General features: G+C 41.9%; 1 protein-coding gene across 1 annotated transcript in view; it reads left to right on the top strand.

Annotated features, from left to right (window-relative positions):
• LOC124607041 (DNA polymerase delta subunit 2) overlaps nt 1-17,251 on the top strand; it is a 108,842-nt gene that overhangs the window by 23,660 nt on the left and 67,931 nt on the right. The window contains exon 2 of the mRNA XM_047139215.1: nt 11,810-11,937. Within this exon, the coding sequence (XP_046995171.1) occupies nt 11,810-11,937 (128 nt within the window). The remainder of the gene's footprint in view (nt 1-11,809; nt 11,938-17,251) is intronic.

The raw sequence follows: 17,251 nt of genomic DNA, 5'->3' as shown, positions 1-17,251 counted from the left end.
CCATTGGATAATGAAAAAGGTTGATTAACTTTACTACCTTCACACACTCTTTTCCTCAAGTTTAATAGAGTAGTGCTTCCACTAAAGAGCAAAGCACACAGTTGACTGTGCGTTCCTCGCCTGATGCCCTGTCAACAACCACACTTGAATGTCCTGTCGAAACACGCCAAACGTGTTACTTGTGGTAGGGGTGATCACAAGGGTGATTGCCCACCTCATCCCTGCACCGAGCGAGGTGGCGCAGTGGTTAGACACTGGACTCGCATTCGGGAGGACGACGGTTCAATCCCGCGTCCGGCCTTCCTGATTTAGGTTTTCCGTGATTTCCCCAAATTGCTCCAGGCAAATGCCGGGATGGTTCCTTTCAAAGGGCACGGCCGACTTCCTTCCCCGTCCTTCCCTAATCCGATGAGACCGATGACCTCGCTGTCTGGTCTCCTTCCCCGAAACAACCAACCAACCAACCTCATCCCTGCTGCATCAATTGATGTGGCAACCATGCAGCCTCTTTCTGAGAAAGTCCTGCATATCTTGATGAGCAAGCTGTCCAGGAGATCCGAATGAAGGAAAAAGAAGTGCCTTACCATGTCACTTGCAAGTTGTTGGGTAATCGAAAGCCCTGTGTTGTACCATCTGGTAGTTAGAGTACCGTTCTTGCTATGTCTCGCTCCACAAAGGACTTGGCCATGCAGACTTGAGACCTCAAATTTAGCACTGCAGTTGTCAAATCACCCAGTGTCATGATAGCATCCTCATCCCCTTCTCCTCCAGTTGCGCAACAAGCCATCAAATCTTCACCTTCAGTGGTGACATCACCTGCTACATGATCGTCAGGTTGGAAGGGACAGAAGGAATACTCTTGTGAAGACTTTTTATGTCCCTCTGCCAACAGACATCACAATCTTTATTTGCCACCTGCAAAGGCTCAAAGAAATCAAAGACAAACAGTCTTCTCCTTCACCAACTTGGAGATCCTCTTCCACGGTGTCACTCTGTGATACTCTTGATTGGCTGATCTCCATTTCACTGGTGCGCACTGCCAACCATTTTTCTGCGCTGAAATCCACAGCCCGACCCAGAGAGACTGCCGACATGTCTGTAGATTTCGTGGAACTGAGTCCTCCAGCCTCTGTGGCCTGTAGCTATAAGTCTTCGAAGGAAGTCTTCGAGCTGACAACCTTTCATTTTTTCCCGCCTCCCCTTTCCCCATCGTGACTCTCCTCCAATGGAAAGTTCGCAGAATTTGATCCAACAAGGAAGAATTATGGATGCTGTTGGAATCACAGCATCCCCTTGTGTTCTGCCTCAAGAAAACAAAATCGTGTCTTCGCGACCACTTTGATTTCTCGCATTTCTTTCTGGTCTGCTTTGACTTTCCCTCAAGGATGGCATTTCATCTCATGGAGCAGTCAAGCTGCTCATCAGGGATATTGTTCATAGTTGAATCATCTCACTGAACACCTGGTTGCAAGCTTTTGTAGTCCACATTTTTGTTGCTTGCTTCACCTTTTCTCTGTGCATTGTGATTCGGTGTCACCAGGGCAGTCTTCCTCCAGCTTATTGGTCAACTCCCTCACCCCATTTTGCTGCCTGATGACTTCAATGCACACCATCCCCTTTGGGGCTCTTCCAGAGCATGTCGATGTGCTCTCTTGGCTGACCTTCTCAATCAACTGAACCTCATCTGCCTTAACACTGGCGACTCCATGCACACCTATCCCCATTTAGACCTCTCATTCTGCACTGCCCAGCTTGCACATCATCTTCAGTGGTACGTTATCTCTGACCATTTCCTGTGTGCTATCCAATTGCTGCCTCCTATCCCACCTACGTGTAAACCCATTTGGCAGCTTTGTAAGGGCAACTGGAAGCTTTACTCAACCCTGGCGTCCTTTGACAAATAATATTTTCCCAGTTGTGATGACAAGGTAGAGTACCTTACAAACATTATCCTTACTGCCACAGAACGTTCCATACCTCGCACTTCACTTTACTGTGCCATGTCCCAGTCCCTTGGTGGACTGAGGCGTGTCGCGACACAATTGATGCGCGAAGGCGTGCTCTCCATGTTTTTAACCAAAGTCCTACAATGGTGAATTGTATTCGTTATAAACAGTTGCGTTCACAGTGTCATTCCATTCTTCGGGATAGCAAAAAAGCTAGCTGGATTTCATTTACTAGTTCTTTTAAGAGTTCCACTCCATCTGCTGCCATGTGGGCCAATTTCCGACGGCTGTCTAGGACCAACGTCCATTCCCCAGTTTCCAGCATGACCATAGCAGATGATGTCATTGTGGACTTCATTGCCATCTCCAACACATTAGGCTGATATTCTACGGGGTTTTGAACTCCATCCACTCTCACTCATAACGAGTGGAGGAGGCTCTGGTGGTACCCTTCTCCTCTCAGAATCTTGAATGCTGCAATGCTGGTTTTACTATGAGGGAGCTAGATCATCTCTATCTCCCGCTCCAGGGCTGGACGATATTCACATTCAGATGTTGCAGCACCTTTCTATTGCAGGCAGGCTCTTTCTGCTTCATATGTACAATCACATCTGGGCAGATGACACTTTCCCAGATGCTGATGTAAAGCCACTGTCATACCCATGCCTAAGCTCGGTAATGACAAACACCTTCCCTAGATACGCCACATTTCTCTCACCAGCTGTGTTTGCAAGGTGACAGAACGTATGATTAATGCCTGGCTGGTATGGTGGCTAGGGTCTCAGAATTTACTAACCACAGCACGATGTGGATTTCAAGTGCACCATTTTGCAGGCCATCTTGGCACTTTTTCAACCCATGTTATGTGAATGTATGTCTGCGGAAGTACCAGACTGGGCATGTTTTTTGATTTGGAGAAAGCCTATGACATCCGCTGGAAGGCTGGTATCCTCTGTACTCTCTACATGTGGGGCTTCGGAGGCCTCTTGCCCTGTTTCCTTCAGGAATTTTTAAAAGACAGAGTTTTCAGGGTAGGTGTAGGTTCTGCTGTGTTGGACATCTTTATTCAGGAAAATGAGGTGCCTCAGGGGTCCGTCGTGCTATAGCCTCTTTGCTATAGCCATTAACCCTGTTATGGCCTGCCTCCTGCCGGGCATCTCCGGCTCCATTTTTGTTGACGATTTTGTGATGTATTGCAGTTTTCCACAGACTTTTTATCTTGACCGGTACCTTCAGTGATGTCTTGATCATCTTTACTCATGGAGTATCGACAGTGGCTTTTGCTTTCCCATTGACAAAACAGTTTGACTTCTGGCGGTGCAAAGAACTTCTTCCACTGTCTTTACATCTAGGGCCTGTTGCTCCTCCGTTTGCTAAAACTACGAAATTCTTGGGCGCTTTGATAGAAAACTTTTTTGGTCCGTCCTCCCACGAGCCTTACCTGGCTGGCCACTGCACTCAGTCCCTCACTGTCCTACGTGTCCTATGCGGTAGTTCCTGGGGAATGGATCAGACCACCCTCAACCATATGTACCAATCCCTTGTCCATATTGAAACTAGACTATGGATGCTTCCTTTATGCATCAGCACATCTGTTGATCTTACACTGTGTAAATACAATCCACCACCATGGTTCCATTTTGCCACTAGTGCCTTTTGCATAAGCCTGCTTGAGAGTCTCAATGCAGAAGCTGTCAAACTACCACTGTCATACCAACGTGATGTTCTCTTCAGCAGATATGCGTGCTATTTGTCTACCATGCCCGCCCACTCATTGTATGCCGCCTCCTTCAGTGACTTTTGATCACCAGTATGGAGCGCATCCCTCTTCTCTGCTATCTCCTGGAGTTTGCTTTCGCCTGCTTTTGCCTATTGCTCCAGCAACTTAACTTCAAGCTACCTGCCATTTTCCTGATGGGTGTGAGCCTGTCACCACCTTGGTTTCGTGCAGTAGCCCATGTTCACCTTGGACTTCATTCACTTTCTAGAGAAACTACCCCACATTTGATCTATTTCTGTAAGTTTCTCCATCTTTGCATGAAATTTAGCAATAGTACCTTTGTGTACACTGATGGCTCTTGGACTCACCATGGTGTTGGGTGTCTTCATCGTTGGCACCAATTAGTTTTGGTATGGGTTTCTGGAACACTGCTTAGTATTTATAGCGGAGCCTGTTTCAGGCTACGCAGTATGTCCAACGACACAGGATTTGCAGTTGTGTCATCTGCTTTGATTCTCTCTGTGTCCTTCGGAGCCTCTGTGTGCTGTACAAATTCCATCCCTTAGTGCAATGGGTCGAATAAACCTTCCACTTGATCACTCTTGAGGGAGCCTCTCTGATGTTTATGTGGGTTCCAGGACACGTCATTCTGACTGGAAACAGGCTGCTGACAAGACCAGTTCTCCTACCTCGGCCCATTTGTTCTTCCATTCCTACTGATGTTCTCCGTGTTGCCGTCCTTCAGCAGGTGGTATCATTTTGTCGTCACCATTAGTCTTCCCTTCATGGGAACAAGCTCCGGGGAATAAAGCCTCTCCCTGTACCTTCGTCGACCTCCTCTCGGCCCTGTCGTTGCAAGGAGATCATTTCAGCTAGGTTGCATACCACTGTTGTTTTAGCCATCACCATTTGTAAGTGGTGGTTCCCCACCACTTTATGTTCATTGTCGTCAACCTTTGATGGTTCGCAGTTTCCTGCTGAATGCCCTTTCTTTACCCATTTACGTTCTAATATATGTTTGCCGTCTGGGTTATCAGCCGTTTCAGTGTATGACGCACATCCTGTCTACTGTGTTCACTTTTTATCCATTGTAGTAATATGGTGAAGGACATTTACCCTTTAGTTCGGGACCTCCATTGTGTCTACGGCGTATTTTGTTGGCCTTTCTCCAAGAGGAACTCCTAGTTCTCAGCTCTCTTTTTTGCATCCTTAAAAAAAAGTCAAAGTGACTCGCTGAAGTATGTATTCCATGTATACCGTACTCACTTAGCAGCAGTGTTCTGTGATAAATTATGTCCTGTTAATAGAGAAGTTGTACTAATAGAGTTCATGAGTAGTCTACTATAGGAGATGTGGGTGTTGATGGACATTCTTCAATCAAAAAGAGTTGTCAGGAGGACCTTATGGTTCAGCTTTTTCTCCTCGCAAGAGCTAGAATACATTGTATTAGCAGCAAGTGATTTCCCTATATTATCAGGTGAGACAAGTATTCCAACAGACAGTAGTACCCCCAGTTGAAATGAATAAATAATGTATCTTGTTTTAATAGGGTTTGTGATTTTTTTTTTATCCATTAAAGGATGCAAGTATGCTCCCCTGCTGAAATGCATGAGTGCCGTTGTCCTCAAGTATTTATATTTTTCTGAATGCTTAGGAATCAACTGTAAATGAACTATTAAATATTGTCGAATCTGCTCTTTTTGAATTTTGATAAATTTGGAAGTGTCTTGCAATGTGTTTACAGGACATGCCTGTGGTTTTTCTGAAACAAATATCAGTTTCTTGGTGTGGATATGACCTATTTCATTTGGAAATGTAGGAATAGTTGGTGGGTCACACCGATTGAGGCGGCCCGGTGGTTAGTACACTGGACTCGCATACGTGAGAACCAAAGTTCAAGTGCCCATCCAGTCACCCAGGTTTAGGTTTTCTGTGATTTCCCTAAACTGTTGTGGGTAGATTTTGGGATTGTTCCTTCTCCATCCTGGGAACAGTCTGAGCTAGTGCCCCACCTGTAATGAGCTTGATGTCAGTGGGATGTTAAATGCTAGTCTTTCTTCCTTTCTTCTTGGTGGGTCACATATCCCTGATTTTGATAAATTATTTATCTCTCCCTATGGCTTTTTTGTTGGATAGTAGCTATGCATCTTTTCGTCTTTGACATTTTGAGAAATCCTGGGACGCTGGAGAAAAGGTAATTTGCTCATTATTGCTACAAGGAATAATTTGGAATAATTATCACTTTGCTCGTATAGTGTTGTGAGCAAGACAAATAGGTTTCTCATTCAGTGTCTCGCAAGGAGCATCATTTAACATAATAAGTGAAATACAGAATTTACAATTTTTTTTGTAATTGACTCTGGAATTATGTCGATGAATTTGCAAGTGCACATCCCACAATGTAATAATCACCACTCAAGAAGTGTACAAAATTAAAATGATATCAAGACTTTTGTTATAATAAAGGAAGTTTTACAAGAAGTGCCATTTGATTTTATTTTGTAATTACATGATCGCAGATCCATAAAAATCTGGGAGTGTGTCTACGGAGCAATTTAAAGTGGAACAACCATGTAAAACTAATTGCAGCTAAAGCAGATCCTGGACTGAGATTCATTGGAAGAGTCCTTAGGAAGGAGGTAGGACTGTCCACGTGTGTCTGCTATGCTTAGGCGGGACCATTAGAAGTGAGGAGAGCGTGCTGTTAGATATTTCTCGCCGTTTCGCCAGTAACGTTCACGATGTCTGAGCAACAGGTGCACCCCTCCATTGTGCAAGGCATAACTATCAAATTTCTTGATTGTGAAGGAAATTTGCCAAAGATTGACTGTGCAGTTCGATGATAAAACAATATCAAAGACGCATGTGTTTGCCTGGCGTAAAAAGTTCAAGGAAGGACAAGAACGTGTGGAAAATCAGCAACACGATCACCATCCTAGGACCAGCATTACAGACAAGAACATTCATGCGGTTAAAGACATTATTGACAACGATCGATGGGTGATAGTATCAGAAATTGCACAAAAAGCTGGAATCAGTTATGGGAGCTGTCAAGCAATCATCACAAATGACCTACACTTCCTTGAAGTGTGTTCCAGATGGGTCCCTAAACTTTCGACCGAAAATCTGAAGTTGAGACACGTTTAAGTCTGTCAGAGGCTTACATCAAGGTTTGCAGAAGAAGGGGATGCATTTTTTAGGCAGATCATCACCTGCGATGAAACGTGGGTTCACCACTACACTCCAGAATCCAAACAAGCCAGTAAGGAGTGACGGAGGAAAGGGGAGGCAGCATCAGAAAAAGCCAAGATTCGACTGTCAGCCGGCAAGGTTCTTTCAACCGTTTTTTTCGATCAGCAAGGCATTTTTCTGATTGATTTTTTGCATGAGCGACACACAATCAATGCTGTTTACTACTCTGAACTGTTGAACAAGGCGAGAGTTGCATATCGCCACAAAAGATGAGACCAGTTGATTCGACAGATCGTCGTCCTCCACGACAATGCGTGACCCCATACTGCAGCCTTAACTGTCTCCAAGCTACAGGAAATGCACTGGACTATACTTGATCATTGTCCTTACAGCCCGGACTTATCGCCCTGCAATTTCCATTTATTTGGACTGCTTAAAGAAGCTCTAGGAGGGCAATGATTTGAAGATGACGAGAATGTGGAAGACTTCGTGCACAACTGGCTGGTGACACGACCCAGTTCTTTTTATGATGAGGGTATAAAAAAAAGATGCCCATACGCTGGGACAAATGCATTTCCAAAGCAGGAGACTATGTGGAAAAATAAATTATAATTGCCATGAGTTTTTCGATAAGTGAATTTAAATAAAAAATAAAATCCCATTTATATTTGATCCACCCTCGTACTTGAATATTGTGTCAGTCTGGGATTCATACTAGGTAGGATTCATAGAGGAAATAGAGGCGATCAAACGTAGAACAGCACATTTTGTCGCAAGTTCATTTAGCAAGTGTGAAAATGTTTCGGAGATGGTCAACCATCTCCGGTGGCAGACACTAGAAGAGAGACTCTGTGCATAACAGTACTTTACTTGTGCAAATTCCATCCACGACCAGATGATCCAACACTTGGACGTTACCCAGAGGCAAAATCTACTTTGGGTCTTAACTGCATTTGCCTCATAAGTGCGTTCCCCTCACAATGGTGAGACATTTAGTTATCCCCATCCTTAAGTCTTGGAAGAACCCGATGTCTCTTGAGAGCTACCGCCTGATCAGGCTGACCAATGTACTTCCTAAACTGCTCGACAGGATGGTTAGCTTCCGATTATGTTGGGTGCTCGAATCTCATGGCCTATTATTCTCGTGTCAGTGTGGCTTTCAGGAAGGATGATCTCCAACTGACCATTTACTCAGATTGTAAACAGCAATCTGATTGCCTTTTACTCACCGCCGGCACCTTGTCGTGGTCTTCTTTGACCTAGATAAGACATATGACACAATTTGCCGCCATTACGTTTTAGTTACACTCCATGCCTGTGGTTTTTTTGCGACTCCCTTCTGATTTTTATCCGTGAGTTTTTATCCCACCGGCTCTTCCGGGTTCGATTTGGCACTTCATTTAGCACCCCTCAGGTTCAGGAGAACAGCATCTCACGGGGTTCTTTGTTAAGCTGTACAGTCTGTTGGGCCTCTGGTTACCCCAGCATTGTATACCAACGATTTTTGCATCAGGTGCAGCTCTTGGGTGATAGCATCTGCTGAGTGCTGGCTCCAAGACGCCATACGACAGGCCTCTGAATGGGCCCTCTTCCATTGCATGGGCCCACTCCCACGGGTTCCAGTTTTCTCCCTCCAAAACGTGGATTATGTATTTTTGCCATGGACCCGATCCATGGATTTGTTTAGGTGACCAGCACCTAGATATTGTAGCACAATCCAGTTTCTTGGGCCTTAGTTTTGATAAAAAGCTTATGTGACTGCCCCATGTTCGCACCAGAAGACTATGTACCTGCAAAAACTTAAAGCTCTGTGCCTCCTGGCCCACACATTGAGGGGTGTAGACTGTGCGGCTTGTCTCCATCTTTACCATGCTCTGGTTTTGTCCAGCTAGATTATGGTAGTCAGGTTTATGTCTCAGTGGGTCCTTCCACTCCATATGCAACTCGACCCCAGAAGCTGTGGAACAGAAAAAATGAGCTCATGGAATTTTTCCCTATCGGAATTGACTTGAGCAACAGTACATCCACAAGACTGCCTAGCATTTATTATTCAATGCTTCAACACGTACTAGAGAATGGACAAATTCATATGTTGAACATCTTAAATAAAATACGAATCAACCAATTCAGTATACCAGGAATGAAGACTGCTCAGGTCATATCAGGATATAAAACGGCAAAGGCTCCTGAGTGTTCTTCATTACACAGGCCCATCACTCTTCTAGGTTTTGTTTATAAGACATTGGAATTGATGATTAAATACAAATTAGGATGGTGGATTGAGAACTGATGAGCACTGCCCCTGGACAAACAGGTTGTAGAAAGGGTAATGGCGCAACTAAAATGCTGTTATCATTTGTCACTGATAAACAGCTCGCATTCAGCGACAATGAGTATTTGCTAGCACTGTATACAAATATCACAAATGCCTATGATACTGTTCTTATGACCCTATTGATACATAAGTTGAAGAATTGTGACATGTGCAGTCATTCATTATCAAGCTACACTGATTATTGTCTGATAAGACGTCTGATACTTACAAGAAACAATGAGAACAAGTAAAGGGTTATCACAAGGCTCGGTATTGTCACCATTGTTATTAAATCTATTTATGTCATGTCTGCATTCAGTTTTTCAGCCAAGAGTACAAGTACTGCAGTGTGCAGATGATTTATGTATGTATACTCGTAGCAATAGTTTTATTGAGGGATAAGCAGATGGATAACGCTGTGATAGTGTTCAGTGAATGGCTGAATGACAGTTGCCTCAACATATCACCTCATAAACCAGCTGTGCATGTGTACGACACGTAGGCTTAACGAAACAAGAAGTTTTAAGATTAGGACCCTTTATATTCACAGTCAAAAGAGGGATCAAGTACATAGGTTTTCCATTGATCATAAGGTAACATGATCAGGTCACAATAATCATACAATTAAAAAAATGTGAAGGTGCCTTAAATACTGTTCGTGCTGTGACTGGCATTTGTTGGTTAGCAGACCCGAGAATCTGCATTAACGCACATTACACACTGATAAGAACTTACATAGAATAAAGGTGCATCTGCAAATGTTCAGCAAACCAAAAGAGACTAGAGAAACTCATAAGTGCCAGTATAAAGCTGTCAGAGTCTGTATCGGAGCATTCAGATTGACTCCAACTAATGCTTTGCTGGTGGACGTAAATGAAATGACATTAAAACTAAGTGGGAAATACACCAGCCAAACACCTCTTGAAATGTTTTCACTTCTTAATTGACAATTTGTTAACAAGGATTATATACCACATTACAAAGTGTTATGCAGGAAGGTATTTGATTAAGAAGAAACTAACACCTTCAGCAGAATTTTACTTCGATGCTTCATCTTTCCAGGAATACGTTGTTACTTCCCAAAATAGAATCTGCTTCACCATGCCCTATGCTAATACCTCAGTGAAGTTGAATTTCAAGACCCGCATTCCATTCAGCCAAGGTTCATCAATTAAGAAAATTTTAACTGACAGCTTAGCAGCATGGCCATTGTTAAGACAGATATACATATATGGGTCTAAACAAAAAGACAGGGCTGTAAGTGCATTCATAAGTGGCAAGACTATTCAAGGAGGCAAATTCAAGCTCCATGAATTTGTGTCCATACTCACTGTAGAACTCATAGCGGGTTTTGAGGGTTATTGGTACATAAAAGAAGTGCAAGAAGATAATTTTATCAGACTCACTTTAAGCATCAGTTCTGTTAAAACGCTACACGATGTCAGCACTACCAAAAATTGTCTAGTATATCAGATTATAGAAGCAGTGCAGCAGCTTTTATGTGTAAGTAAGATGGCAAAAATGTGATGGGTGAAAGAGCATAGCGGAATAAAGGGAAATGGAAAAGTAGATACTCTGGTCAAGGAAGGCGTGTACACTTTCTGAATGAAATACGACAAAGTGCCATCTGATGATAATTCTTCATACCATAAGGACTATAATCAGGGCCCGATGCAATGAAAATCTCCAACAGTAATGTGAAATGAAAGGGAGACACTATGCCACAGTGGTGCCTAAGCTCCCATCACATCCTTGGTACAAAAACTGCAAATAGAAAAGAAACTTTATGTTGACAATGGCACAACTTTGCTGCAATCACAGGAGATTCCAGCAACATGTCTACCACGTCAACATAGTCATATCTTCTTCATGTGAATGCAGCAGTTGGGAGACATTAGTCATATTTTCTTCAGCTGTACGGCTTTCAAGAAACTACAAAACTATTACAGCATCTGATGAGCTCTGGAATTCCATTGCCAATTAACATTAAAACTCATTAAGCAATTCAAGGCACAAAAGTGTTTAAGCTCCTATATGATTTTATAACAGAGAGTCCAAATAAGAATATAGGAGGAGAGATTTTTTTACATTATAATATAATAAATATGTTAATTTACTTAGATTGTTATTTAAGTTCAGTTTAAATGGACGAAACAGATAGTTGGTTTTTTTGTTAAGGAACGTTGCTGTATGGATGAAGCCCAAAAGCCATTTAAAGACTTAGGCAACGCAGTATGTGATCTTACGATGAATTACATGGAGAATTCACTCAACCGAAAATATTATCAGTGTAGCTTTCTTTTGCATCTGTTTCTTTCTCTACATTTTGTGAATATTATTGCCTTATCTAAGTGCATAGATACACAGGAATCATAATAAATCTAGTGATAGTTGCTGTCAAGGTGCTGCCAGGGCTGTGTTGCACTGCATATACTGTTACAGTGGGTTTAACCATTGTTGAAATATTGAATTTTGAGAGAGAGAGAGAGAGAGAGAGAGAGAGAGAGAGAGAGAGACTGACTGGGTGGAGTGTTGTCTTGTATATTCATTGAACATGATTTTTGAGCCCTAGTTTAAACACTATATTGATTTTTATTTTTTTTTATTTTTTTATTTTATTTATTTATTTTTTTAAAGGAGACAGTGTACCAATACGTAAACTGTTCCAGTTGAAACCAGATGAAGAGGAGTCGTGTGTTGTTATAGGAACACTTTTCAAACATCAAGAATTAAAACCAAGTATTCTAAGGGAAATAAGTGATGAGGTAATATTATTATGGTATTTATGAATTTGTTGTTGCACATAAGTCTGAATTATTAGAGTTGCAGTTCCCATTTGATGTTAAAATTGATTTGTAGATATTCTTTTTGGCGAGATTCAGTTTTATGTAATGATATCTTTGTAGTCATTTTGGCTGCAATCAGTAGATTTAATGCTGATGTCATTGGCACTGACAGCAGCCAAAACACTGTGATTTTTATTTGAGATAATCTACTTTAATACCGAGGAGATTTTATTCATTTAATGGCATTGGGTGTTATGGAAGAATACGAGAGAGGGAGAGGGAGGTAGAGAGAGAGAGAGAGAGAGAGAGAGAGAATATTTGTGTTTGTCCATATAAGACACCCTCTCTAGTCCCTGACCCAACTCAAATTACATTTGATTTTCAGATACTATTAATAACACAATATAATTGTTTTAATTGCAGGAGATACTGTATATGAGTAATAAATATGTATTCAGCATTTATTATCCAGTACACACAAGACTTTGAATTGGAAAAATTTGTTACAGTACTGCTGAGAACATCTCTTTTTGTTGTATAGACATAACAGCACCTTGCATTTCAAGTACTTTATTCCAGACCCGGCCTTCACACTTAGGTGCCTGTTCCCTTCTCAATGAGAAGTCTGCCCTTAACACCTTTGGAGTGGTGCTGTACTGGGGGAGTATGGGCTGTTGATGGGAGATTTTGCATCATTGTCAGCGATAACATTTGTTCTGTACTAGCCTGATCATCAGCGAGTATAGTACCACTGAAAAGAGAGGGCACATTCTGCCAGCGTTTTGGAGAGAGAGGCTGGTACTATCCCTTAGCTGAGCATTTTGAAATGCTGGTCCTGGATTGAATCTGCCTTGCAGTTTAATGACAAGGCCAGTGCACTGGCCAACCCGGATGTGGTTTTTAGAAGACTTTTCACATCCACTTAAGTAAATATTAGGCTGCTTCCCAGATTCCACTTCAGTTACACAATGCAGAATCATTTTGAAAAATGATGTCACATTTGACCATGCAATATACTAGGGGTACTCAAAAAACAAATTATTTTTTAAAAGCAATATATTTTCAAACTGTTTATGAAACAACATTAACCCTTCAAAATATTCTCCATTACAACTAATACATTTATCCCACTGGTGCTTTCACTTTTCAAAACTTTTTTTGTGGTCATCTTTAGAAATGGATGACAGCTCTTCCCTTTTTTTTTTTTTTTTTTTTCAGAGTAGTCAAATTGGTGTCCTTCCATTCCCCTTTTCACGCATGGAAATAAAAAAGAAAAGAATTGCACGGAGCCGGGTCAGGTGCCCCGTTGTCAGTCTGTGAGCACAAGCTTTCGAATTTTTTCAGTATTTTTGTCCATTTGAATAGTTGATAGATGTCGAGAACGAGATTTCCCATAAAGTGACATGTCGCCATTTTTAAATCGAGCAAACCACTCACACACATGAGGCTCTCCCATAGTGTCATCTTGGTAAGTTGTTTTCAACATTAAAACAGTTTCAGCAGCATTTTTACTAAGTTGAAAACAAAACTTCACAGGTGCACATTGTTCACTTAAACTTGCCATCATAAAAAACGAAACAAGAACAAAACAGTGCTAGCAAAACAGTCACTGCAGGGGAACAGAAGAAGCCACATCAGCAAGCCACATTGATGAGCCACATTGACAACACAGGCAGCACTGAACTGGCAATGAGTTGTGCTATACACGCCAAGCAGCAGAAATGCATTCTACACTAATTCTGCCCAGGCAGTGTTATTCTGGTTTGTGTGTGGTACCCTCTCGTACACTGGACACAGACAGAAGGGGTACATGGATTCGTGGATTCTTCCCCCACTCGCTTCTTTTTTTTTTTGGTGGTGGTGATAGTGGGGGGGGGGGGGGGGCGATGAAATGCATTTGTTAGAGTCTGCACAGGATATGGCGGGTGATGCGCATTGACCACTTTTTGCCCAAAGCGCTGGGTGAGTCCGTTCATTTGTTCGGAAGGGGAAGCCAACACTGCTACGAAGCCAACACTGTCTGCAACCTTTTGACCGGTTGGCGATAACAAACTTGAGGTGCATGCCCTGCAGTCTTTCTCAAAATGGTTTTACAGTAATTATTCCGTAAAAAATCTCATTCTTGCATTACTTTTAGCTTTATCTGGCAGGTTTTTTGTGATGTGCCCATCATTTTGGTATTGGTCATAGTTATTGTGACATTCACATGGAAGTAAGACACTGTGAAATTCGCAAAAGCTTACAATGAAAAGCAATGCTATGATTTTGCTGCATGTGAAATTTAGCTAACATATTGAATTAAAAACTTCGATGGAGGTCTCGAGAAAACTGATCTGATGTGGCACACCTGTTGGCGGTTGCTCTGTGCCAGCGATAAAGCCAGAGTGAAATATCGACAACATTACTCGTATTACATGAATGATTAGAGTATCAAAATGAGATTTTGGCAAATGATAGCATGTAAAGAGGAGAATATTTTGCCATATGTTTATTGTGCAAAACTTCATTATTTTCCATGTTATTCCAGTAATTAGAGACTGTTTCAATGAAAGAATGCTATTTTTAAGGGCCGTTGATAGCTGGTGAAATGAGAAATGATATGGGTTCTGGAACAACATAAGTGAAGACATTACAGATTTATTTTGTACTGAGGATGTGCTTTTTCTTAAGATACTGACTTGACTTTTCCACAGCTCCTCACTTAGTAAAAGTTAATAAACCACTGTTTCAGAATTGTCTCGCTATTGTGTCTGCACAACATGTTAGTGAGGTGAGACTTGCAAACTCTGCTGTGTTTTAACAAAAAAAGAAGACTTTAACATGGCAGCAAGAGAAATGTGTAGGTTTTACTCAAAGGTCACCACTCATGACAGTTCCCTGAAAGTTACAAATGGTTAACAAGCCAGGCAAAAATAAATCGCTGCATTTTTGGTGGTATTCTTTTCAGATACTAACCAAAGTAGGAGAGAGATCTTTTTTTGAATCATCACCATGTAAGTGTGGGTGTGGAGGGTCCCCGCTCAATATTTACAAAAAAAAGAAAGAAAGAGTGTAGACTTTGGTTTAGAACAGCACTTACCCTCTAGCACTCGGCCCTGCAGTGCCTGCCTGCAGCCCCCAAAAAAATGTGTGTGTAGGTTTCGGTTTGAACGACACTTCCCCTCCAGCACTCGGCATGCACCTGCCTACAGGACCCCACCACTACCACAAATCTGGCTTTCGCTGGTTATAGGGCACCATAATGGATTGATTGATGCTGGTGTTAATCCTAGTGTCATTGTGTGGGGAGCCACCATGTACTACTTCAGGTCACCCTCTGGGAGTTGTTAAGTGACCACACAGTAGCATGTCACACACATTGTCTGTCCACATGTGCTGCTTCTCAAGAGGTGTGGAAAATCCAGGATGAAGAATGACAATATTATGAAAGGATAGTTGTTAAGATGAGAAGCTGAGTCGCAGACGGGCACAACAAAAAAACTGAAACAAGGAAACTTTTGGCCAGAAAGGTCTTCATCAGAATTAGACAACACACACACACACACACACACACACACATATATATGCATGCAAACACAACTCAACCACACATGACCACAGTCTGCAGCAGCTGAGACCAGACCTGGGCAGCCAGAGACTGTGATCATGTGTGTTGCATTTGTGTGTGTGTGTGTGTGTGTGTGTGTGTGTGTGTGTGTGTGTGTGTGTGTGTTTTATCCATTTCTGATGAAGGCCTTTTTGGCCAAAAACTGATGTGTTTGGTAGTCTTTTTGTTATGCCTGTCTGTGACTCAGCACCTCGGCTACATGGTGAGTAGCAACTTTCATAATGTTCTCACGAGACAGTATACTTGCATCATCTTTCAAGAGGACAATATTCATTCCCACACGACTCGTGTTTCTATGACTGAATGAGGTGTTGCAGTTTGTTGGCCCGCCGGACTCACATTTGAGAGGATGTTGCCTTAAATCTGTGTCCAGCCATTTAGAATTTGGTTTTCTATGATTTACCTAAATCGCTCCAGACAATTGCCAGGATGGTTCCTTTAGGAGGCCATGGCTGGATTTTCTTCCCCATACTTGAAACATTCCAAGCATGTGCTTTGTCTCTAATGATGGCGATGTTAATTAGATGTTAAACCTTAATCTTCCTCCATCATGTGTCGAACTCCAACATTCAGCTCGCTATACACCTAAACTCGTCATGTTTGCGACTAGCACTGACTATAGGCAAATTATCAAACTATGCTGTGGCGGTAAACATGGAAAAAAAAAAGAAAAAAAAACTTTCACCGTTTCTCTTCAAAATGACATATGTATGATGTCTGCGTAATGTTTGGTTCTTGTGCAATAAACAATTGAAAGTGTTCTAGGACTTTATGTATACACCGTATGTTCTGAGAAAAAAAGTGTGGGGCACTACTTATTGAACTACCCTTGCGTTAATTCATTTTGTTATGATATAGATCTGAAGATTTACTTAACTTTTTACTATCCATTTCCATAGGAATGTTCTGAGTATTTACAACTGTATCTAAATACTGAAGTGTCACTTGATAGAGACAAATTTACAAGACTCCTCACTTGATGAACAGCTGACATAATGTCCACATTTATTTCCCGGTGGTCTATCTAGGATAATGCTGTCATCTTGATTGTTGACTGTGAAATGCACCAAGTGTTCATTTGCTTTGATTATTGAATTGATATTGTGTCGCTGAAGAAAATTTTGTAGTGGAGCAATGCAGGTACTAGTGTTATTGTGCACCAGAAGAAATTTTTTCCCAAGATCTTGTGCTAAAGGCCATACTTGAGGATCAAGCTTTGTGTTGATGTGCCTCTCCCTCCCCTTAGGCCTCTGTTACTCCTTCTGTGGAACACAACCAGCTGGGTTCTAGTATCCGCTATAATTTCTTCCCCCAGCATAATACTGCCTCCTCCAGAAGAGACTGTTGTGGACAGTGTAGCTTCCATGTTACGTTCCCCACAAGTTCTCCATACCCAAACATGACCATAATTTCCATGTATTTGGTTGATGCATAAGTTCATAGCATTTTTCCCTAAGTTTAATAAGTGCAGCAGATACGCATTACAGAGACTTTAGTTATCAGTAATATATTCTCGTTCACTATTTACAACAGTCCGCCAATGCTGGGTAACTTTTTGATTTTACAACTGTAGAAATCTCTTGGTTTTGAGATGAACAACTTGTCGAGTCATGTTTAGAGCACATTTTTATCTGGAAAGGGAGATCCTTGAAGGTTGTTTGATGGAGAGAGTGGAAAAGGTGAAAA

Source organism: Schistocerca americana, chromosome 3, assembly GCF_021461395.2.
Source record: "Schistocerca americana isolate TAMUIC-IGC-003095 chromosome 3, iqSchAmer2.1, whole genome shotgun sequence".
Classification (NCBI taxonomy): Eukaryota; Metazoa; Arthropoda; class Insecta; order Orthoptera; family Acrididae; genus Schistocerca; species Schistocerca americana.
This window is presented reverse-complemented; position numbering and strand designations above follow the sequence as displayed.